The sequence below is a fragment of the Lissotriton vulgaris genome, chromosome 1_2 (assembly GCF_964263255.1).
Source record: "Lissotriton vulgaris chromosome 1_2, aLisVul1.2, whole genome shotgun sequence".
NCBI classification, from domain to species: domain Eukaryota; kingdom Metazoa; phylum Chordata; class Amphibia; order Caudata; family Salamandridae; genus Lissotriton; species Lissotriton vulgaris.
In genome coordinates, this window is record NC_141686.1 from 315741831 (window position 1) to 315766874 (window position 25044).

Sequence of the window (25044 nt, forward strand, 5' to 3'; positions counted from 1 at the left end):
ACCACCAGTACCACCACCAGTACCCACCACCAATACAACCACCACCAGTTCCACCAGTACCACCATACATGAAGGCAAATACACAACACTGGGAGCTATGGATATGAACGCAGAGCCAGTGAGATGATTCACCACCCTCAAAACACATGTTTCAAGGCAGTTCCCAGCACAGCAACAACAGGCACTGCCCAAACCCCACACGAGGGGTGAATCAGGAACTGGGCAGGGGTGTCAAATCCACCAAACCTCTAGAGTCAACAGGGAATGAAGGAAGCAGGAACTTGGGGCCAGTAAGTTCTTCTTTTCAGCGATGCCACCTGCAAGGGGTGTTATCTAGAGTGGATTCTGAGGAAGGCACACCCAGCCTCTCGCACACTCAGCTGACGATGCACTTTGACAGCTATGTATATAAATGTAAAGAAAGAGAGAGAGCGAAGAGGATCAAACTATCTCACTCACCAGCACGGTCCGCCATGGAGTCTTGGGTGGTTTTGACCCTAATCCTTACTTGGGCTCGGTCTCTTAATGCTGAATTAGTCAACGATTTCACAAATCGTTGTGATGATTTTCTCTATAAGAAGACAGCACCTTCTGGAATTCCACCTGGACACCGTGTCAAGCTGTGCCAGCGATGGGAAGGGGCCACAGATGCTTGCTTTGCAACTCTTTACGATACATCCAACCGCATACCCATCTGGTCGGCGTACCGTCTGACGGGGCCAAGCACAGGAGGCCATCAGAGCATTCCAAGCGCATGGTACATAGAGCCACAGGTATGGTCTATTCTTTTTATCACAGTCTCTGTGTGCCTTATAACATCACCTAATTGTGCCCTGTGCATAGACGACCAGGTGCTTCCTTTATAGCCCTGTGGGTGCTCACCACCCTAAAGTTTTGGGGGCTCAGGGTAGGCCTATTGGCATCTCCATGTCTTCCATTCACTGCGGCTGGACTTGTCAACCCCTTGAGACTAAAACCCAATTAATCTTTCAGGGTATCTGCAAAGCATAACATGTGTATGTCAAGAATTTCACTTGAAGAATGTTAGTGTTTGTTTCGGTCTCTCTGAAAACTCTTTACTCTTGGGTGAGAATGCGAGTCAGCCCTAGAACTAATAGAATATATGAATCTGATGCCAGGGGCCACGGCCAAACCATGGAACCTGGCCATCAGCCGTCTCTGGTTTCATCCAAACATGGCTCCATCAGAGTCGATGTGAGGTTTAGGGCTGTGGTAATGTCCAGGTGAAACCTCCAGAGAAACCCCAAGCAGCTGGCGTTGGATTGCTGCTTCTGTGACACCTTCAGTACAAGTGGAGGACCCCAGCCATCCTCCAGAGATACATTTTACATTAACGAGGCATCTTGAGGTAAGCGGTTATTGGAAGAAACTCTTGGCTACAAGTTAAAGACATTGGCCCATTGAGGGTAGAGTACCGTGACTCAGAGAGTCCTCCACTGAGACATGTGGGAAGGAAGAGTGCAAAGAAACTCTTGGTACAAGCTAAAGACATTGGCCCATTGACGCGTAGAGTAACACCGCTCAAGCGGGCCTCAAGAGACCTGTCCTTAGGAACAGTGCGCCAGTCGCACAAAGGATTTGCGAGTAAGGACTAAGGTCCATATGTAGGTAATTTCTGTTTTGCGATTCTGAGAATTTCAGCATTTGCGAGCGCAAAAAGGCTTCCTACCTATGGCCCTAACTCACCTCTTAAAAGTGACGTTTGAGACCTGGTTCCTGATGGGGAGAGTTTGCCTCTCATGATGAAAATGAGCATGTTCTTCTTGTGCGTTTTGGCGCCATGTGCTGAGATGCCTCCCTTCTGCCTCATGCCCACTTGCCCGTGTTGTCTGAGTGACGTCATGGGATGCTCTCTCTGTGATTTCCTTCCTGACATCCAAGAGGGTGTGCAGGGCCAGTCTGGGGAGTCCGACCCTCCGCAGGGGACACCCTCTCTTGCGTCACTGGGGAAGGGGTCGGAGACCACTAGTGTGTGTGTCAAGGAATTCCTTCGTCGCACACTCACCCCCAAGCTTCACAGCGCTCATGAGCCCGTCCGTACCAGGCTTGGGAACCGGAGCCCTGTGTTCAGAACCCAAGCAGGTTCACCCAGACCCAAGCAGTGACTGCTGGAGCCTCGTGCTGTGGGTCACGTCAGGGCTAGGAGTATGTATACATGGGATCACCTCTTCCCAGTCTTTCCATCACGAGGCTGGGCTGAAGAGAGCCAGCCGACCTCCAGGGGGGCCTATAGAAGATCACCGCCTCCACCTACAACCCTCCGGGGCTGTGTATCCGCTCTGGGAGGCTGTGACGCACCCCTCTCTCTGGATGAGAGCTTCTGTGGAGGCTCCGGCCTCTGATGGCCCTTTGGACTCTGTTCCTGCTGTTGGTGGCCCCCCAGGGCCTTGTTGGGCTTGGAGTAGGGTGAGAGTGCAGGCCCCGCCACAGTCAGCACTTACAAACTGAGGAAGGATGAGCAGGGACAGAAGGGACTTTCATCCTGCTGACGCTGGCTGAGGGCCAGGGGCATAGAAATGCCATATTACAGAACCCCCCCCCTCACTTGAGTTGTCTCCTCCGTTTGTATATAAGGCAGTGTCTTCAATCTGCACTAGACGCTGAGTAGTCAACTAAAGTTGTAGGTAGTAGCCTGTGGGTTACTAAATGCCCGGATCTCTTACCAGCCTGCAAGGTACGAAAGGTTTTCTTCTGGCACACAATACAAAGGTAGGGGGAACACACTACATTTACATATATCATTACTTGGGCTTTCATTGAATATGGATTTCAGGAAGAGGGTGCCTTCGCCTACCACTCACCTCTGTGTCGAGTGTCTTGTGGCGCTTCTGTGCCTTTCACTGCCTGCTGGCTTGGATATGGGCTGTGTGTGTCTGGCTTGGATGGGGACAGTCTGCTCTGGATGGGGCTGTGTGCCTCTGCTCCAAATGGGGCTGTGTGCCTCTGCTCCAGATGGGGCTGTGTGCCTCTGCTCTGGATGGGGCTGTGTGCCGCTGCTCTGGATGGGGCTGTGTGCCTCTGCTCCAAATGGGGCTGTGTGCCTCTGCTCCAGATGGGGCTGTGTGCCTCTGCTCCAGATGGGGCTGTGTGCCTCTGCTCTGGATGAGGGCTGTGTGCCTCTGCTCTGGATGGGGCTGTGTGCCTCTGCTCCAAATGGGGCTGTGTGCCTCTGCTCCAGATGGGGCTGTGTGCCTCTGCTCCAGATGGGGCTGTGTGCCTCTGCTCTGGATGGGGCTGTGTGCCTCTGCTCCAAATGGGGCTGTGTGCCTCTGCTCCAGATGGGGCTGTGTGCCTCTGCTCTGGATGGGGCTGTGTGCCTCTGCTCTGGATGGGGCTGTGTGCCTCTGCTCTGGATGGGGCTGTGTGCTGCTGCTCTGGATGAGGGCTGTGTGCCTCTGCTCTGGATGGGGCTGTGTGCTGCTGCTCTGGATGAGGGCTGTGTGCCGCTGCTCTGGATGAGGGCTGTGTGCCTCTGCTCTGGATGGGGCTGTGTGCCTCTGCTCTGGATGGGGGCTGTGTGCCGCTGCTCTGGATGGGGGCTGTGTGCCTCTGCTCTGGATGGGGCTGTGTGCTGCTGCTCTGGATGGGGGCTGTGTGCCTCTGCTCTGGATGGGGCTGTGTGCCTCTGCTTTGGATGGGGGCTGTGTGCCTCTGCTCCAGATGGGGCTGTGTGCCTCTGCTCTGGATGGGGCTGTGTGCCGCTGCTCTGGATGGGGGCTGTGTGCCTCTGCTCCAGATGGGGCTGTGTGCCTCTGCTCCAGATGGGGCTGTGTGCCTCTGCTCTGGATGGGGCTGTGTGCCTCTGCTCCAGATGGGGCTGTGTGCCTCTGCTCTGGATGGGGCTGTGTGCCTCTGCTCCAGATGGGGCTGTGTGCCTCTGCTCTGGATGAGGGCTGTGTGCCGCTGCTCTGGACGGGGGCTGCGTGCCGCTGCTCTGGACGGGGGCTGCGTGCCGCTGCTCTGGACGGGGGCTGCGTGCCGCTGCTCTGGACGGGGGCTGCGTGCCGCTGCTGTAGATGGGAGCTGTGTGCCGCTGCTCTGGATGGGGGCTGTGTGGCTGTGTGCCTCTGCTCTTGGTGGGGCTGTGTGCCTCTGCTCTGGATGGGGCTGTGTGCCGCTGCTCTGGATAGAAGCTGTGTGCCGCTGCTCTGGACGGGGGCTGTGTGTTGCTGCTCTGGATGGGGCTGTGTGCCGCTGCTCTGGACGGGGGCTGTGTGCCGCTGTTGTAGATGAGAGCTGTGTGCTGCTGGCCTGGAAGGGGGCTGTGTGCCGCTGCTCTGGATGGGGGCTGTGTGCTGCTCTGGATGGGGGCTGTGTGCTGCTCTGGATGGGGGCTGTGTGCTGCTCTGGATGGGGGCTGTGTGCCGCTGCTCTAGATGAGGCTGTGTGCTGCTTCTCTGGATGGGAGCTGTGTGCCGCTGCTCTGGATGGGAGCTGTGTGCCGCTGCTCTGGACGGGGGCTGTGTGCTGCTGCTCTGGATGGGGGCTGTGTGCTGCTGCTCTGGATGGGGGCTGTGTGCCGCTGCTCTAGATGAGGCTGTGTGCTGCTTCTCTGGATGGGGCTGTGTGCCGCTGCTCTGGATGGGGGCTGTGTGCCGCTGCTCTGGATGGGGCCTGTGTGCCGCTGCTCTGGATGGGGGCTGTGTGCCGCTGCTCTGGACGGGGGCTGTGTGCCGCTGCTCTGGATGGGGGCTGTGTGCCGCTGCTCTGGACGGGGGCTGTGTGCTGCTGCTCTGGATGGGGGCTGTGTGCTGCTGCTCTGGATGGGGGCTGTGTGCCGCTGCTCTAGATGAGGCTGTGTGCTGCTTCTCTGGATGGGGCTGTGTGCCGCTGCTCTGGATGGGGCCTGTGTGCCGCTGCTCTAGATGAGGCTGTGTGCTGCTTCTCTGGATGGGGGCTGTGTGCTGCTGCTCTGGATGGGGCTGTGTGCTGCTTCTCTGGATGGGGTCTGGGTGCCCCTGCTCTGGATGGGGCTGTGTGCCTCTGCTCTAGATGGGGGCTGTGTGCTGCTGGCCTCTACATGGCAAAACCAAAGGGGATGATGGAGTGTTGAACATTGCAAGCACTCACCCCCAGTCAACTGATCTGGGTTTAATCCATCATCATTCTTTAGCTCACTCCACCACCCCAGTCCAGACATGGCCATATGCAAATCAGTCTGACCCTGTGCCTCATGGGAACAGTCTAGCCCGTACTGCCAAGCCATGGCTTCCTTGGACCAGAAACAAGCATTCAGGGACCGGTTTCGGACTCACAGCCCTCATAAGCCAAGCTATCTTGAATCCAGTGGCAAAGTGAGCAAGGGACCCACGTCTGGGCATACCCTGCCAACTTAGGGCGAACAAAGCTCTGACTCCCTAGTTCAGACATGGCCATATGCAAATCAGTCTGACCCTGGTTTCGGATTCATAATCCTCATCAGCCAGGCTATCTTGAATCCAGTGGCAAAGTGAGCAAGGGACCCATGTCTAGGCATACCCTGCCAACTTAGGGCGAACAAAGCAAAACCAAAGGGGATGATGGACGGAGTGTTGAACATTGCAAGCACTCACCCACAGTCAACTGATCTGGGTTTAATCCATCATCATTCTTTAGCTCACTCCACCACCCCAGTTTAGACATGACCATATGCAAATCAGTATGACCCTGTGCCTCATGGGAACAATCCATCTCGAACTGCCAAGCCATGTCTTCCTTGGACCAGAAACAGGCATCCCGGGACCGGTTTCGAGCTCACAGACCTCATCAGCCAGGCTATCTTGAATCCAGTGGCAAAGTGAGCAAGGGACCCATGTCTAGGCATACCCTGCCAACTTAGGGCGAACAAAGCAAAACCAAAGGGGATGATGGACGGAGTGTTGAACATTGCAAGCACTCACCCACAGTCAACTGATCTGGGTTTAATCCATCATCATTCTTTAGCTCACTCCACCACCCCAGTTTAGACATGACCATATGCAAATCAGTATGACCCTGTGCCTCATGGGAACAATCCATCTCGAACTGCCAAGCCATGTCTTCCTTGGACCAGAAACAGGCATCCCGGGACCGGTTTCGAGCTCACAGACCTCATCAGCCAAGCTATCTTGAATCCAGTGGTAAAGTGAGCAAGGGACCCACGTCTAGGCATACCCTGCCAATTTAGGGCGAACAAAGCGAAACCAAAGGGGATGATGAACCGAGTGTTGAACACTGCAAGCACTCACCCCCAGTTAACTGCTCTGGGTTTAATCCATCATCATTATTTAGCTCACTCCGCCAACCCAGTTTAGAGATGACCATATTCAAATCAGTCTGACCCTGTGCCTCATGGGAACAGTCCAGCCCGAACTGCCAAGCCATGTCTTCCTTTGACCGGAAACAAGCATCCTGGGACCGGTTTCTGGCTAATCAGCCGTCATCAGCCAGGCTATCTTGAATCCAGTGGCAAAGTGAGCAAGGGACCCATGTCTGGGCATACCCTGCCAACTTAGCCCTATATGGACTTTGTGCCGCTTCTCCCGATGGGGGCTGTGTGCTTCAGTTCTCTATGGGGGCTTTGTGCTGCTGCTCCCGATGGGGGCTGTGTGCTACTTCTCTGGATGGGTCTGGATGTGGGTATGTGGTGCTGTTCTGAATGGGGGTTGTGTGCTGCTTCTCTGGACAGGGGCTGTGTGCCGCTGCTCTGGATGGGGGCTGTGCTGCTGCTCTGAATGGGAGGGGGGTGCAGTTGCTCTGGTTTGGGGCTGTGTGCCATTTCTCTGGACAGGGCAGTGTGCTGCTGGCCTGTTTGGGGGCAGTGTACTGTTCCTTTGGACAGGGGCTGTGTGCCACTGGTTTGGATGGGGGCTGTGTGCAGTTGCCCAGGATGGGGGCTGTGTGCTTCTTCTCCCGATGGGGGCTGTGTGCCGCTGCTCTGGATGGGGGCTGTGTGCTTCTTCTCTGGATGGGGGCTGTGTGCCACTGGTTTGGATGGGGGCTGTGTGCAGTTGCCTGGATGGGGGCTGTGTGCTTCTTCTCTGGATGGGGGCTGTGTGTTGCTGCTCTGGATGCAGGTTCTGTGCTGCTGATCCGGATGCGGATTGTGCTGCTGATCCAAATGGGGGGCGGGGGGGTGCAGTTGCTCTGGATGGGGGCTGTGTGCTTCTGTTATCTATGGGGGCTTTGTGAAGCTGCTCCCAATGGTGGCTGTGTGCTGCTGCTCTGAATGGGGGCCGTGTGCTGGGGCTGTGTGCTACTTCTTTGGATGGGCCTGGATGGTGGTATGTGGTGTTGTTCTGAATGGGGGCTGTGTGACGCTGCTCTGGACGGGGGCGGTGTGCTGCTGCCCTGGACGGGGTTGTGTGCCGCTGCTCTGCATGGGGGTTCTGTGCTGCTACTGTGGATCTGGGCTGTGCTGCTGGTCTGGATGGGGGGGTTCAGTTGCTCTGGATGGGGGCTGTGTGCGGTTGGCCTGAACAGGGGCTGTGGCTACTGCTCTGGATGGGGGCTGTGTGCCGCTGCTCTAGATGGGAGCTGTGTGCCGCTGGCCTGGAAGGGGGCTGTGTGCCGCTGCTCTAGATGGGGGCTGTGTGCCGCTGCTCTAGATGGGAGCTGTGTGCCGCTGGCCTGGAAGGGGGCTGTGTGCCGCTGCTCTAGATGGGGGCTGTGTGCTGCTGCTTTAGATGGGAGCTGTGTGCCGCTGGCCTGGAAGGGGGCTGTGTGCTGCTGCTCTGGATGGGGGTTGTGTGCGGCTGCTCTGGATAGGGGTGTGTGCTACTATTCTGGATGGGCCAGTGTGCTACTTCTCTGTATGGGTGCTAACAAATGATGGCCTGGAGTGCTGAAGAAATCATACATTCACCCCCAGTCAAGAGATCTAGGTTAAATCCATTGTTCTTTTGTTCACCATGCCACCCCAGTTTAGACCCAGCCATATGCAAATCAGTCTTGACCCTGTGCCTCATGGGAACAGTCCAGACCTAACTGCCAATGGAAACAATCATCCTGGGACCGGTTTCTGGGTATTACCCTTCATCAGCCAGGCTAGCTTGAATCCAGTGGCACAGTGAGCAAGGGCCCCACGTCTGGGCATCCCATCCCACATAGGGTGAAAAGTGCTACGCAAACAAATGATGGACGGAATGCTGAATAAATCATACATTCAACCCCAGTCAAGAGATCTGGGTTAAATCCATTGTTCTTTTGCTCACCATGCCACCCCAGTTTAGACGCAGCCATATGCAAATCAGTCTTGACCCTGTGCCTCATGGGAACAGTCCAGCCCGAACTGCCAAGCTGAAAGCACAAAACCAATCCTAGGATCCTTGCTTCCAGTCCAGGGAGGACCTGGCTTGACAGTTCGGGCTGGACTGTTCTCATTGGGAGAAGTGTCAAGACTGATTTGCATATGACTGGGTTCAAACTGGAATGGCATGGTGAGCAAAAAAACAATGGATTTAGGTCCAGATCTCTGTACTGGGGTAAATGTATGACATTGTTCTGCATTCTGACCATCAATTACACGTTATAACAATGGCACTGTCATGAACCAAGCTTCTGACTCCTGTCTCTCTCTCTTTGACCACATCTTCCACTCCCTTCGTCCCACCCCTGCGACTACTTTCTCTCCAGATTCTTCCTCTTCTTCCTCCTCTAACTTGTCTTCTTTCTCCCTTTCTCCCACCTTGACTCCCACACATTCCTTCAGGCCGCTCTCCCGAGAGTCACAGGTCGACCCTCTTTCCCCCCCTTGTCTCGTTCCCTCCCCTCCCATTCTACCACCTTCCCAACTGGACCTCCCCCTAACCTCCTCTGCTTTACACCCCACTTCACCCCTACATCCTGCATCTCCCCACTATTCCACTGCCTTCTCTCACCCCCTAACTCCCCTATTCCTTCCCATATCCAGAGAGTCTCAGGTCGACCCTTTTTCCCCCCCTTTTCTCGTTCCCTCCCCTCCCTTTCTGCCACCTTCCCAACTGGACATCCCCCTTACCTCATCTGCTTTACACCCCACTTCACCCCAACATCCTACATCTCCCCACTATTCCACTGCCTTCTCTCACCCCCTAACTCCCCTATTCATTGCCATCTCCCCCCTTTTTAATCCACCTCTCTTACAATCTGAACTACCGATCATTTCGCCTTACCCTCCCCCCTCCCTCCCCTCTGCTCCTCACCCCTCTCCGCTCCTCCCCTTTCCTCGTACCCTCAATTCTGCTCTCACATCCTCCATCTTTCTACAACCTTCTCTCCCCCCTCCCATGCCTCACATCCCTGCCTCCCCTATTGGTAATCCCATCATCTTCCCTCCCACTGATCTCACTCCCCCTTCTCTCCTCATCTTACATTCCCCCTTATGCTTCACAACCCTGTTTCCCCTCTTGGTAATTCCTCCCTCTTCCCTACGTTTGACTGCTCAGCCCTTTACTCCTCCCACAACTTTCATTTTGATCAACCCCCCCACTCTGCCTGGTGCCTTTACCACTACATTCACCTTTCATTACCCATGGTACCTGGCCTGCACCCTCTCTCTTCTCCCCACTCGTGTGGCCTCCCTTTGACCTCCCTCCATCCTCTCCCTGTTCAACCCCTTCTCCTCTCACCTCACCCTATCCACGGCCTTCGCATTACCCCACTCCCTCCCCCCCTCCTCCAGCCATCCATTTCTACTCCTCACCTTTCTCATCCCAGGTATGATCTCTACTCTTCACCTCTGCTCAACACCAGTAAATATATCTCAGTAACTCCATTCACTTCTTTCTAAAACCTTCTTCCCCCCCCTCAGACCCTTACATCACATATCTCCCCCCAACCCCCCACGGCCCATGGCCTTTCTTTGCATACTTCACTTCCTCCCCCACCTTCGATCCTCGCACCCCAACACTCTCCCCGATCCCCCACTTCCTCCTGTCCTCCTTCGCCTAGTCCACTCTCTCCCTTAACCATTGAGCCATCCTTCACTCCCTACTCAGTACACCTCTCTTTGGAAACTAAACTTGATTCCCTCATCTCGTCCATTTCCCAGCTTGAAGCGTCCATTTCACTCCTATGTGCTAAGATATCCCCCTCCCCGAACAACCTCCCGAGGAGTTCCTTGCTCCCGCGCCCCAATAGAGCCAACCACAATCTGTCCTCCACAGACAGTACCAACATATTGGCAACCTACAAGACCATCAATGTCAATTCCCCTCCACTCGCCTCTCCTAACAACTCTACTCAATTTGCCATTCAGACCATCTCTTCCGTCAGAACTTACCAGCCTCCCCCTCAAGGGGCACCCTCATTCAAGAATCTGATCCCTATCCCCATCATCAGTCCAGACACTCACATCACCAAAACAGTTGCGCCAGAGCTACACTGTATGCTCCATAACTGCAGATCTGCAACCAAACACAAACTGGAAATCTCCGATACCATCACTCACCACAACCTCGACTGCTCTTTCTCACGAGACCTGGTTTAATGACTCCTCTCACACTTCTTTCGATCTTGTGTTACCTACTGACTACTCTATTCTCAGGAACGATAGACCAGGCAAGATTGGGGGAGGTGTTGCGATTATCTTCAGAAACACCCTCCAAATCAAAGCCTCTCCCACTACCCTCTTTCGCACCTTTGAATGCCTCTCCCTAGAATTCCAAGTTCATCATGGCACCCCCTTCAGGTTCCACACCATCTACCACCCGCCTGGAAACTGCTCTCCCTTCATGGAGGAATTCATTGACTTCATTAGTGACCAATATTCACAGAGCCACAAACAGATCTTCCTAGGTGATTTCAATCTCCACTGGGGCTCTTTGGAAGACTCGGCTGCCAACAAGCTTGCAACCTTTCTTTCCGCTAATGATCTTGCACAACAATGCTCGGAAATCACACACGCCAAGGGCTCAATTCTGGACCTTGTGATTTCCAAATCAGACCAGATTACCACTGCTTCACCCATCCTTGTGGACTGGTCTGACCATTTCCTCATTCCCTTCTGTTTTCACCTCTCTCACATTTTAACTCTCGGCCAACCCAAAAGAGCCTCTACGTGGTTCCGCAACACAAAAATCATTGATCTTGAGACTCTATGTGATTCTGCTATGCAATCTCTTCCTAGTCTAGACCCCAATACGGATGTCAACGATCTCACTCCCCTTTGCCTCTCAATACTCGCAGTCGAAATCGACAAGGTTGCTCCACTCCAAAGCAAAAGGAAAAGACCCACCCCATCAGCTCCTTGGTTCAACAAAGCTCTCTATGACGAAAGGAAAAACCTTAGAATCTTAGAGAAGCACTGGAGACAATCTCCATCCACCTCCAACCTCTCTCTTTTACGTTCAGCAAGATCCATATACCACAAACACATCTTCCAGGAAAAAACATCACACTTCAGATCCCTCCTCGATTTAGCTAAAAACAGACCCAAAAAACTTTTCGACCTCCTCAAAAACCCAAATTGTTCTCCCCAAACCATTAAACCTGAGGATGCATCAAAGAAAGCAACTGAGTTTGCTATATTCTTCGATCATAAGGTAAAATCTCTGGTGGAACAGGTCACCTATCCCACCCCCATCGAGGAGCGAAAATCCTTAGTCACTTGGCAGAACGTTGCCGCCATCTCAGAGGTTGATCTCCTCAAATGCATCCGCGAAACCAAACCCTCCAACCATTCTTCTGACCCCATACCCAGTGGCATCGTCATTGATTTCTATACTAACACTCTCTCCTACTGGACCAGGCTAGTCAATCTCTTCCTCAGTCAAGGATCCCTCCCAAGTGTCCTCAAAACAGGACAGGTTACCCCCCTTCTAAAAAAACCTCTGCAGATGCAAATGACCTCAATAACTTCCGCCCCATCACCAATCTCCCTTTTCTTTCAAAGATCACAGAAAAATGTGTTGCAAAACAACTGTCCCAACACATTATGGACAATAATCTCCTCAACATGTTCCAGTCGGGCTTTATTCAAAACTGCAGCACTGAAACAACCCCGCTGCAAGTGATCGATGATGCGCTACATATTCTAGATTCGGTGGAATCGTGCCTTCTGATTCTTCTTGACCTCTCTGCAGCTTTTGACACTGTTAATCACAACACCCTCCTTAACATTCTTCAACAGAGAATGGGTATGGAAGGCACTGTACTCTAATGGTTTGCCTCTTTCCTCACAGACAGATCCCAAATGATCAAGATTGCAAATAATCTCTCGTCTCCACTGGTGGTTGATCAAGGCGGACCTCAAGGTTCAATCCTTGCTCCCACTCTGTTCAATCTCTATCTGGAACCATTAGGGAACCTTCTAAGAAAATCTGGAATCCTCTACCATCTCTATGCGGATGACACCCAAATCTACCTCAAGGTGTCTTCCCCTCATGATCTCTCACTACTCAGCTCTACTCTCAACACTATTCACAACTGGATGCTAGTTCACCAACTCATTCTCAATCCCTTCAAAACGGAATTCTTCCTCATATCTAGCTCTCTCTCTCCGCCTCCTGTTCAAGCCTGGATGGATCAATCAAATCTACTCAACAGTAAACCCATCATTGTGGATTGCGCTAAATCCTTGGGTGTCATACTTGACAAAAGACTCAACCTCCTCTCACACATCAACTCGATGGCCAAGAGTGCACGTTATCAACTGCGACTTTTATGGGGGATTCGTCGGTTCTTCCCGGAGAATGACCTAAAAACCTTGGTCCAATCGCTAGTTCTCTCTAGACTTGACTATTGTGATTCTCATTTGACTGGCCTTCCCAAATCTCACCTTTCCCCCCTTAAATCGTACTTCATTCAGCAGCTCGCTTCATTTCAGGGTCCAAACGAAGTGACCACATCACTCCTATCCTGTCTTCTCTCCGATGGCTTCCCATTGAGGCTAGAGCTATCTACAAAACAGCGTGCATCACCCACAAAGCTTTGCACTCTTCCTCCCCTCGCTATCTGGCGAATAAACTCAAACTGTCTGGAGGCTCAAGACCTTCTCGGAATGCAGAAAAGTTCCTTCTTGAACCCCCCTCCTTCAAAAGAGAAAAACTGTTGGCACAATCGTTCTCAGGTAATGCGGCGAGAACCTGGAACTCGCTTCCTCTTTCGCTCCGTGCCATCACCTCCATCCAGATCTTCAAAGCGGACCTCAAATCTCTTTTATTCCAAAGACACTTTCAGAACTAATTCCCTCCTTTTCAGACCCTGCCAGGAAGTTCTTTAGTCATTGTAAATTTGTCACATATGTTTATATTTTTGCTTATACATCCTATGCTTGCTGTGTTTGAAATTGTGTTCTTTTTAGCCTGCGTTGTTTTGATTCTATGGCCTGCTACTGTTCGCCAGGACGTTCTTTAGTCATTGTAAAATTTGTCATATTTATTCTTACTTTTGCTTGTACAGTCTGTTCATTCTGTTTTTGTTTGCCTTACTCCTACAACAGTTCTCTCATGTAACGTAACTGCTTCTATTGTACGGCGCTCTGACACCTTCGGGTAAAGTCTGCGCTTTATAAAAATGCATAAAAAATAAATTAAATTAAAAAAAATTCTTTTTAGACTTCTCTGGATGGGGGCTGTGTGCAGCTGGCTTGGATGGGGGCAGTGTGTGGCTGCTCCGGATGGGGGCTGTGTGCTGCTGGCCTGGATGGGGGCAGTGTGTGGCTGCTCCGGATGGGGGCTGTGTGCTGCTGGCCTGGATGGGGGCAGTGTGTGGCTGCTCCGGATGGGGGCTGTGTTCTGCTGCTCTGGATGGGAGCTGTGTGCTGCTGGGTCTGGATGGGGGGGTGCGGTTGCTCTGGATGGGGGGGTGCGGTTGCTCTGGATGGGGTCTGTGTGCCGCTGCTCTGGAAGGGGGCTGTGTGCCACTGCTCTGGATGCGGGCTGTGTGCTGGGGGCTGTGTCCTGCTGGCCTGGATGCGGGCTGTGTGCTGGGGGCTGTGTCCTGCTGGCCTGGATGGGGGCTGTGTGCTGCTGCTATGGATGGGGGATGTGCGCTGTGGGCTGTGTGCTGCTGGCCTGGATAGGGGCTGTGTGCTGCTGCTTTAGATGGGGTCTGTGTGCTTTTGTTCTTGAAGGGGGTTTTGTGCACTGCTCCAGATGAGGGCTGTGTGCTGTTTGCCTGGAAGGGGGCTGTGTGCGTCTGTTCTCTAGGGGGCTGTGTGCTGCTGGTCTCAATTGGGGCTGTGTGCTAATGGCTTGGATGGGGGCTGTGTGCCGTGGCTCTGGCTGGGGGCTGAGTGCTGCTCCTCCCCTGGTTGGGGGCTGTGTGCTGCTGCCCTGGATGGGGGTTGTGTGCTGGGGGCTGTGTGCTGCTGCTCCCCTAGTTGGGGGCTGTGTGCCACTGCTCTGGATGGGGGCTGTGTGCCGCTGCCCTGGTTCGGGGCTGTGTGCTGCTGGCCTGGATGGGAGCAGTGTGCCGCTGCCCTGGTTCGGGGCTGTGTGCTGCTGGCCTGGATGGGGCTGTGTGCCGCTGCCCTGGATGGGAGCTGTGTGCTGCTGGCCTGGATGGGGGCTGTGTGCTGTGGGCCTGGATGGGGCTGTGTGCTGCTGCTCTGGACGGGGGCTGCGTGCCGCTGCTGCTCTGGATGGGGGCTGTGTGCCGCTGCCCTGGATGGGGGCTGTGTGCTGCTGCTCTGGATGTGGGCTGTGTGCCTCTGCTCCAGATGGGGCTGTGTGCCTCTGCTCTGGATGGGGCTGTGTGCCGCTGCTCTGGATGGGGGTTGTGTGCCGCTGCTCTGGATGGGGGCTGTGTGCTGCTGCTCTGGATGAGGCTGTGTGCCGCTGCTCTGGATGGGGCTGTGTGCCGCTGCTCTGGATGGGGCTGTGTGCCGCTGCTCTGGATGGGGGCTGCGTGCCGCTGCTCTGGATGGGGCTGTGTGCCGCTGCTCTGGATGGGGGCTGTGTGCTGCTCTGGATTGGGGCTGTGTGTTGCTGCTCTGGACGGGGGCTGTGTGCTGCTGCTCTGGACGGGGGCTGTGTGCTGCTCTGGATGAGGCTGTGTGCCGCTGCTCTGGATGGGGCTGTGTGCCGCTGCTCTGGATGGGGGCTGCGTGCCGCTGCTCTGGATGGGGCTGTGTGTTGCTGCTCTGGACGGGGGCTGTGTGCTGCTGCTCTGGACGGGGGCTGTGTGTTGCTGCTCTGGACGGGGGCTGTGTGTTGTTGCTCTGGGCAGGGGCTGTGTGCTGCTGCTATGGACGGGGGCTGTGTGTTGTTGCCCTGGATGGGGGCCGTGTGCGGCTGCTCTGGATTGGGGCTGTGTGCCGCTGCTCTGGATGGGGGCTGTGTGCCTCTGCTCTGGATGGGGGCTGTGTGCTGCTGCTCTGGATGGGGGCTGTGTGCCGCTGCTCTGGATGGGGGCTGCGTGCCGCTGCTCTGGATGGGGCTGTGTGCCGCTGCTCTGGACGGGGGCTGTGTGCCGCTGCTCTGGATGGGGGCTGTGTGCCGCTGCTCTGGACGGGGGCTGTGTGCCGCTGCTCTGGATGGGGGGCTGTGTGCCGCTGCTCTGGATGGGGGCTGTGTGCCGCTGCTCTGGATGGGGGCTGTGTGCCGCTGCCCTGGATGGGGGCCGTGTGCGGCTGCTCTGGATTGGGGCTGTGTGCCGCTGCTCTGGACGGGGGCTGTGTGCCGCTGCTCTGGATGGGGGCTGTGTGCCGCTGCTCTGGATGGGGGCTGTGTGCCGCTGCTCTGGATGGGGGCTGTGTGCCACTGCCCTGGATGGGGGCCGTGTGCGGCTGCTCTGGATTGGGGCTGTGTGTTGCTGCTCTGGACGGGGGCTGTGTGCTGCTGCTCTGGACGGGGGCTGTGTGTTGTTGCTCTGGGCAGGGGCTGTGTGCTGCTGCTCTGGACGGGGGCTGTGTGCCGCTGCTCTGGATGGGGGCTGTGTGTTGTTGCCCTGGATGGGGGCCGTGTGCGGCTGCTCTGGATTGGGGCTGTGTGCCGCTGCTCTGGATGGGGCTGTGTGCTGCTGCTCTGGACGGGGGCAGTGTGTTGCTGCTCTGGACGGGGGCTGTGTGTTGTTGCTCTGGGCAGGGGCTGTGTGCTGCTGCTCTGGATGCGGGTTGTGTGCTGCTGGCCTGGATGGGGCTGTGTGCCGCTGCTCTGGATGGGGTCTGTGTGCCGCTGCTCTGTGTGGAGTCTGTGTGCAGCTGCTCCAGATGGGGGCTGTGTGCTGCTGCTCTGTGTGGAGTCTGTGTGCAGCTGCTCCAGATGGGGGCCGTGTGCTGCTGCTCTGGACGGGGGCTGTGTGTTGTTGCTCTGGGCAGGGGCTGTGTGCTGCTGCTCTGGACGGGGGCTGTGTGTTGTTGCCCTGGATGGGGGCCGTGTGCGGCTGCTCTGGATTGGGGCTGTGTGCCGCTGCTCTGGATGGGGCTGTGTGCTGCTGCTCTGGACGGGGGCTGTGTGTTGCTGCTCTGGACGGGGGCTGTGTGTTGTTGCTCTGGGCAGGGGCTGTGTGCTGCTGCTCTGGATGGGGGCTGTGTGTTGCTGCTCTGGATGGGGGCTGTGTGTTGTTGCTCTGGGCAGGGGCTGTGTGCTGCTGCTCTGGATGCGGGTTGTGTGCTGCTGGCCTGGATGGGGCTGTGTGCCGCTGCTCTGGATGGGGTCTGTGTGCCGCTGCTCTGTGTGGAGTCTGTGTGCAGCTGCTCCAGATGGGGGCTGTGTGCTGCGGGCCTGGATGGGGCTGTGTGCCGCTGCTCTGGATGGGGTCTGTGTGCCGCTGCTCTGGATGGGGGCTGTGTGCTGCTGCTCTGTGTGGAGTCTGTGTGCAGCTGCTCCAGATGGGGGCTGTGTCATGCTGCTCTGGATGGAAGCTGTGTGCTGCTCCTCTGGATGAGGCCTGTTTGGTGCTGCCCTGGAATATGGGGTTGTGTGCTGCTGGCCTGGAGGGGGGAGGGGGATGTGTGGTGCTGGCCTGGAGGGGGTTGTGTGGGGGTAGCCTGGAGGGGGTTGTGTGGTGCTGGCCTGGAGGGGGTTGTGTGGGGGTAGCCTGGAGGGGGTTGTGTGGTGCTGGCCTGGAGGGGGTTGTGTGGGGGTAGCCTGGAGGGGGTTGTGTGGTGCTGGCCTGGAGGGGGTTGTGTGCTGCTGGCCTGGAAGGGGTTGTGTGCTGCTGGCCTGGAGGGGGGAGGGGGATGTGTGGTGCTGGCCTGGAGGGGGGGGGGGTTGTGTGGTGCTGGCCTGGAGGGGGGGGGGTTGTGTGGTGCTGGCCTGGAGGGGGTTGTGTGGGGGTAGCCTGGAGGGGGTTGTGTGGTGCTGGCCTGGAGGGGGTTGTGTGGGGGTAGCCTGGAGGGGGTTGTGTGGTGCTGGCCAGGAAGGGGTTGTGTGGGGGTAGCCTGGAGGGGGTTGTGTGGTGCTGGCCTGGAGGGGGTTGTGTGGGGGTAGCCTGGAGGGGGTTGTGTGGTGCTGGCCTGGAGGGGGTTGTGTGCTGCTGGCCTGGAAGGGGTTGTGTGCTGCTGGCCTGGAGGGGTTTGTGTTCTGCTGGCCTGGAAGGCTGTCTGGTGCTGGCCGGGGAGGGATTGTGTGCTGCTGGCCTGGAGGGGGGAGGGGGATGTGTGGTGCTGGCCTGGAGGGGGGGGGTTGTGTGGTGCTGGCCTGGAGGGGGTTGTGTGGGGGTAGCCTGGAGGGGGTTGTGTGGTGCTGGCCTGGAGGGGGTTGTGTGGGGGTAGCCTGGAGGGGGTTGTGTGGTGCTGGCCTGGAGGGGGTTGTGTGGGGGTAGCCTGGAGGGGGTTGTGTGGTGCTGGCCTGGAGGGGGTTGTGTGCTGCTGGCCTGGAAGGGGTTGTGTGCTGCTGGCCTGGAGGGGGGAGGGGGATGTGTGGTGCTGGCCTGGAGGGGGGGGGGGGTTGTGTGGTGCTGGCCTGGAGGGGGGGGGGGGGTTGTGTGGTGCTGGCCTGGAGGGGGTTGTGTGGGGGTAGCCTGGAGGGGGTTGTGTGGTGCTGGCCTGGAGGGGGTTGTGTGGGGGTAGCCTGGAGGGGGTTGTGTGGTGCTGGCCAGGAAGGGGTTGTGTGGGGGTAGCCTGGAGGGGGTTGTGTGGTGCTGGCCTGGAGGGGGTTGTGTGGGGGTAGCCTGGAGGGGGTTGTGTGGTGCTGGCCTGGAGGGGGTTGTGTGCTGCTGGCCTGGAAGGGGTTGTGTGCTGCTGGCCTGGAGGGGTTTGTGTTCTGCTGGCCTGGAAGGCTGTCTGGTGCTGGCCGGGGGGGGATTGTGTGCTGCTGGCCTGGAGGGGGTTGTGTGCTGCTGGCCTGGAGGGGGGAGGGGGATGTGTTGTGGTGGCCTAGAGGGGGGAGGGGTTGTGTGGTGCTGGCCTGGAGGGGGGGGGGGGGGTTGTGTGGTGCTGGCCTGGAGGGGGTTGTGTGGGGGTAGCCTGGAGGGGGTTGTGTGGTGCTGGCCTGGAGGGGGTTGTGTGGGGGTAGCCTGGAGGGGGTTGTGTGGTGCTGGCCTGGAGGGGGTTGTGTGGTGCTGGCCAGGAAGGGGTTGTGTGGTGCTGGCCTGGAGGGGGGAGGGGGATGTGTGGTGCTGGCCTGGAGGGGGGGGGGGTTGTGTGGTGCTGGCCTGGAGGGGGGGGGGTTGTGTGGTGCTGGCCTGGAGGGGGTTGTGTGGGGGTAGCCTGGAGGGGGTTGTGTGGTGCTGGCCTGGAGGGGGTTGTGTGGGGGTAGCCTGGAGGGGGTTGTGTGGTGCTGGCCAGGAAGGGGTTGTGTGGGGGTAGCCTGGAGGGGGTTGTGTGGTGCTGGCCTGGAGGGGGTTGTGTGGGGGTAGCCTGGAGGGGGTTGTGTGGTGCTGGCCTGGAGGGGGTTGTGTGCTGCTGGCCTGGAAGGGGTTGTGTGCTGCTGGCCTGGAGGGGTTTGTGTTCTGCTGGCCTGGAAGGCTGTCTGGTGCTGGCCGGGGGGGGATTGTGTGCTGCTGGCCTGGAGGGGGTTGTGTGCTGCTGGCCTGGAGGGGGGAGGGGGATGTGTTGTGGTGGCCTAGAGGGGGGAGGGGTTGTGTGGTGCTGGCCTGGAGGGGGGGGGGTTGTGTGGTGCTGGCCTGGAGGGGGTTGTGTGGGGGTAGCCTGGAGGGGGTTGTATGGTGCTGGCCTGGAGGGGGTTGTGTGGGGGTAGCCTGGAGGGGGTTGTGTGGTGCTGGCCTGGAGGGGGTTGTGTGGTGCTGGCCAGGAAGGGGTTGTGTGGGGGTAGCCTGGAGGGGGTTGTGTGGTGCTGGCCTGGAGGGGGTTGTGTGGGGGTAGCCTGGAGGGGGTTGTGTGCTGCTGGCCTGGAGGGGTTTGTGTTCTGCTGGCCTGGAAGGCTGTCTGGTGCTGGCCGGGGGGGGATTGTGTGCTGCTGGCCTGGAGGGGGTTGTGTGCTGCTGGCCTGGAGGGGGGAGGGGGATGTGTTGTGGTGGCCTGGAGGGGGGAGGGGTTGTGTGGTGCTGGCCTGGAGGGGGGGGGGGTTGTGTGGTGCTGGCCTGGAGGGGGTTGTGTGGGGGTAGCCTGGAGGGGGTTGTGTGGTGCTGGCCTGGAGGGGGTTGTGTGGGGGTAGCCTGGAGGGGGTTGTGTGGTGCTGGCCTGGAGGGGGTTGTGTGGGGGTAGCCTGGAGGGGGTTGTGTGGTGCTGGCCTGGAGGGGGTTGTGTGCTGCTGGCCTGGAAGGGGTTGTGTGCTGCTGGCATGGAGGGGTTTGTGTTCTGCTGGCCTGGAAGGCTGTCTGGTGCTGGCCTGGGGAGGGTTGTGTGCTGCTGGCCTGGAGGGGGTTGTGTGCTGCTGGCCTGGAGGGGGGAGGGGGATGTGTTGTGGTGGCCTAGAGGGGGGAGGTGTTGTGTGGTGCTGGCCTGGAGGGGGGTTGTGTGGTGCTGGCCTGAAGGGGGTAGGGGGTTGTGTGGTGCTGGCCTGGACGGTGTTGTGTGGTGCTGCCCTAGAGGGGGAGGGGGTTGTGTGGTGCTGGCCTGGAGGGGGGGAAGGGTTGTGTGGTGCTGGCCTGTAGGAGGTTGTGTGGTGCTTCCCTGGAGGGGGGAGGGGGTTGTGTGGTGCTGGCCTGGAGGTGGGAAGGGTTGTGTGGTGCTGGTTGCAATGGGTTTCCTCTGTAATTCACAGACAGACATGCTGGTTGGATTGTAGTTCTTGGATGGGATGCGGACCTGGCTTGGGCTATCTCTGGGCTGGGCTTGGGCTATCTCTGGGCTGGATTTGGGCTATCTCTGGGCTGGACTTGGGCTATCTCTATGCTCCATATGCTCATTGTGAGAAACTGTGTCCTGGTTTCGTGTCTGTATTTGTATTTATATAGCGCTAATCACCGGCAGGTCTCTAAGCGCTTTCTGGCTTGATTCTTCGCCGTCTCCTCCCAGATTTGGCTCATTTGATACAGGGTAAAATACATGGTTGCATGTGGATTGGGGATTGTGTAATTACGACAGTCCCCAAATTTCCACAGAGCTTAACCATTGTTGCTGCTACTAGATTAATGAGGCAAGGAGGACCGAATTATGCAGCAGTGTCAGCTCAGGTATATGGCATAAAAAACAGATATTATGGTCCAAATCTCTTGCAGTATGTTTTTTTTCTCACCCTCAAAAGAGGAACCCATGTATGGGTTGAGTTCCCACCCTTATCTCCTCGTCCGTCTCCCTATCACAGTTCTTACGCATGAGTTTATCTCCTTACCTGTAGAACAGAACAACCATCTTGAATTTTCTTTCCTATTCCAAGATGGCCCCTGTATCCCTGTGTACAAATACCTCTCATCTGGGGAAGGTCTTCCTGAAATAACCAAGCATAGAAAGAAATCTGTGTAACCAAAGGGAGAGGTGGGCGGGACTCCGGACAGTGACGAGGAAGACGTGGACTCGGAGTAATGAATATTACCGATAAGTAACTGGGCATTTCTGCAGTTCTGCATCGAGGGGTCAGTCCTACCTTAACTGTCACACTGCAGCATTCGCCAGCCAGAGCTGGAGGCAGTCCTTAATTTGTAATAAGTGGCAATGCTATCGCCTGGAGGCCACTACAGCTTGCACCACACACTGCCTCTGCCAGCGCTGCCAATGACAGAAACAACTACTAACCCTCACACTACTACAAGTGTGATAATTCAGGCTATTCCAGGGCCCCAAAGCTATAAGACTGACTTGTCCGGCAGGCAATAGTCATTTCTAATATGTATTGATTTAATAATTAACTGTTGTTGTGGTAATCTCTGAATTAGCTAGACAACGCCACCTTGTCAATTAAGTGCTGAGCACCGGAAACTTCCAGTTCAAATTAAGCACTGGCTGGAACTGACCTCAGCAATGTATTGTCTGGAGGGGGACAGTATTCAAGAGGAAACGTTGCTTGGTTCAGGCTGAAACCTCATGGACTTTGCGGGAGATGTGGTGTGTTTGGAAAACAGCATAAATATTTGTGAGACAGTGTGAATTTCCCATAGGATGGGCATGTATCCGTATTCAGATGCAACGGCTTAGGGATGCATTGAGGGGACGGAGACCCGTCTGATGCCAGCTATTGTGGTACATTTTGATCGGTGCAGACAATTTGCAAGTAGAGTATCGCAGTGCTCCATTTATTAAGATCCCTATGAATTGTGAGGGGGGCAGAGATGGTCCATGTGTTTGTGGAAACATTGCCAGGCACAGACCTTATAGGGGATATGATTTGCTTCAAAAAGCAACATGCTCACGGAATGATAATCGTCAGCTATGCTGATGACACACAATTAGTGGTGTCCCTATCTCACCCAAGCCAACAACCTGCGGACCTATACAACTGTCTGACGCAGATACAAGGATGGATGAACAGTTCATCTTTGAATCTCAACGGTTCAAAGACTGATATTCTCCTCCTTGGTCAGAAGGGACTCTCCCTTTCACAGAACATCTGGCCACCCTGTCTGGGCTTGCCTCCAGACCCGAAACCCGAGGTTAAAAGCCTGGGTGTGTGGCTCGAAAAAGATCTATCATTTACAACACAAGCAAAAAAAGTAGCCGGGACGTGCTTTGGGCTCCTCAAGTCGATTCGAAAGATGTGTGTATAGTGTATAGGCATTTATATAGCGCACTACTTACCCGTAGGGTCCCAAGGCGCTTCGACCGCTGCGAAACCCTTCCTGGCTTCCCTGAGAGATGGTCCCTTAATGGGTATCTCCAGGGTGAGACCAGGCATCCCCGGCGGTCTGGTGGGGCCGTTAGTGAAGATGAGGCAAGCTAATGCCCAGAGTTGCCGAGTGTGATCGCTGATCAGAGTGGGCACCGAGGCGAGAGAATTATCGAGTCCGCTGACCCTGGTCCAGAAACCTGCCGCGCCGGGAATCGAACCCTGGTCCCGGGCCGTCCTCTGCTCTCGGGTCTGCCGCCTCTAACCAGTGAGCCACACTACTTCACTTCACAGATCTTGCCCCTACTTCCTCCCACCTCTCAAAAACTGTTGATCCAAGGCCTGATACTATCTAGGCTCCATTGCAGTAACTCCATCTATCTAGGCGCTCCTGAGGCAACCTTGAACAGGCTACAAAGGATCCAAAACGCAGCTGCTCGGATCCTCACCAACACTCCTGCCAGAGCTTCGGCCAAACCAGCCTTGAAGCTTCTCCATTGGCTCCCGGTAAGAGAACGAGTGAAGTTCAAAGCCCTCTGCTTGGCCCATAGACTGCTTCAAAACAAAGGCCCCCCGATCTTAAGAAAATTCATCAAACCTTATAAAGCCCCAAGATCCCTCCGATCCGATCAGGAATATCTCATCATCATTACCACAGTCAAGAAGGCTCGCACAGGTGGAAGGCGCTTCTTGGTCCACACCGCACGCCTCTGGAACGCCTTACCCCGCGACCTGAGAACAGAACCTAACTATCTACGATTCAGAAAGCGGCTGAAAACCCAGCTCTTTCCTTAAATCCTGACCCCCCCCTCCCCCCCTGCCCCCACTGACCCGCAGGTGTATGGATCTTAGCGCTGGGATACTCACGGGTGACTACGCGCTTTCTAAAATGTTTTAATAATAATAATAATAATAATAATATGGTAATGTTCATTAAACAGGGATGGTTGAACTATTTAAGAGTGAAGAAATTGAATATTGTTTACATTAATTGGTGCCTGCGAATACGATGCTAACTTCAGCCATTGGCAGGATACATGTTTAATGTTTTCACCTTCTGTTATCAATGGAACGTTGTCTTCACAGTGTTTGTATGGCTTTTACTTTGCAGGTCATTGACCAGAACCAGCAGAGAGTAACCATGCAGAAAGACAAAGACGTACCCGTCGGCCTCCGGTCTCGACTGAAAGAGAGTCAGGCCATTAATGCGGACTACGAAGGGTCCTACTTTGACCGGGGTCACTTGTTCCCCAACTCCTTCCAGAACGTCACGATGAGAGAGTCCACCTTCACGCTGACCAACGCCGCCCCCATGGACCCCTGCTTCAACAGAGTCACCTGGTTCAGACTGGAGAAGCAGCTCAAGTCCCTGCTCCTTTCAAAGTGCCTGAGGGTCAAGGGTAACATCTACCTGGTCACAGGGGCGGTGCCGGACCAGAACAGGAAGATCCCTGCCTTAGATCCCAGTCAGACTGCGCCACCTGCAGGAACAAGCCAGGACTACAACAGGGTGTCGGTGCCCAGCCACGTGTGGACGGCCGCCTGCTGCGCCCACGCGGACCAGGACAAGACTTTCTCTCTGGCCTTCCTGGGCGAGAACAAGGCAGAGGGCACCATCGAAGCCCTGACCATGCTTGAGCTGGAGGCCAGGCTCAAGACCCTGTACGCTGCGCCCAGCAGTGTGGCCGTCTTTAGTGACCCTTGCCAGGGCCCAAATGCGGCAGAGAGGGACAGAATCACAGAAGATATTCTGAGCAAACTTGCAAGTGGTGATTTCCGAATATCCCAGGCCAAGAAAAGGGCGGCAGGCACTCTAGCAGGGAAGTTCAGTTCAGCAGGGAAGAAAGTGACGCCCTCAATACACCCTGCTGTCTCACTGCCGACGTCAAGTAACGCATTGTGGGCTAAAGTTTACAACAGCGAGCCGGGGTACTATTGTGAGCTGTCCCCCCCGGGGAGTGTGGGCCTCGACGAGCCCTCCGGGAGCCCTCAGGGCCCCGTGTGCCTGGTGCGTAAGAGGGCCACCCTGCCCACACCGGCCCTTGGGGGCTCCTGTGTCAGCGATGTCTGCAGCACCAATAAGGAGCGCGCCAGCTGGTGCAACACGACCCAGGGGAGGGACTACTGCTGCACGGACAGATGTGACTTCAACGAGAAGGCCAACCGGCACGAGTGCCAAAGCGGCTCCCATGGGAAGGTGCCCTGCGCCCCCCAGTACTCTCGTGTCACGGCTGCTGGGGCGGCGTGCCGCAGCGACCACCCATGCGGGCGGCACGGAGCCGCCACCTACTGGTGCTACATCGATTATGCGGGCAGCAGGCAGGATTGCTGCTCGCCAAGGTACCCCTGCGGCTCGCGTGGAGCAAGCTTCTGCGCCAAGGATGATGCAGGGACCCAAAGCGTCAAGTGCCACGGGTAGGCCAGATGTGAGGCCAGATGTGAGGCCAGAGGCGCGTGTACAGATAGGTGATTGTATCTGTCAGGTCTTTGCATTCACTGTCACAATCTAGTTTTTCTTTTTTTATTGTTTAATTTTTTTGGATTAATTTTAAGAACAAGTCAGTGCCAAATATACTTTTATTTGATTTCATTAAAAAAATCATAAAAGGGTGAAAAAACCACCAGATAAAACATACAAATATGTAGATTGTCATTTTTTAAATACAAGATATAGAAAGGTGATACTTTAAAAAGTATTAACATAAAAGCAAGGCTGTCGAAGGATTTCGTAGCCAAATGTTCTAGCACTGCATGAGTTGGTTAGCGGGTTCTGCATTGGCCAGTTCTTTTGCTGAGTTTTTAAAAAGTTTATGGCTCTGCAGGACAGTGGGATGGATGAGCCCCTGAGACAGTGAATCCCTGCTGCTCTACAAGTTCTTATGTGTTCCTTCCTGAAGACCTCCCGAAGGCCCGTGCTACCCGTTTCTATCAGAGCAGGGCAGATGCATAATAGATGCAGTAAGGAGTCATCCCAAGCTCCGCACAGGCGGCATTCCTTTGATCGCCATTGGTATTTCCATTTCGGGGTTAGGTCCTT

The 25044-nt window shown here is 56.0% G+C and overlaps 1 protein-coding gene across 1 annotated transcript; it reads left to right on the top strand.

Moving 5' to 3' along the window:
• Nucleotides 1-439: 439 nt before the first annotated feature.
• LOC147736605 (uncharacterized) lies at nt 440-24640 on the top strand. The gene is made up of 2 exons (XM_086953783.1): nt 440-773; nt 23119-24640. The coding sequence occupies exons 1-2, from the start codon at nt 474-476 to the stop codon at nt 24424-24426; spliced, it is 1608 nt and encodes a 535-aa protein (XP_086809909.1). The 5' UTR covers nt 440-473; the 3' UTR covers nt 24427-24640.
• Nucleotides 24641-25044: the final 404 nt, after the last annotated feature.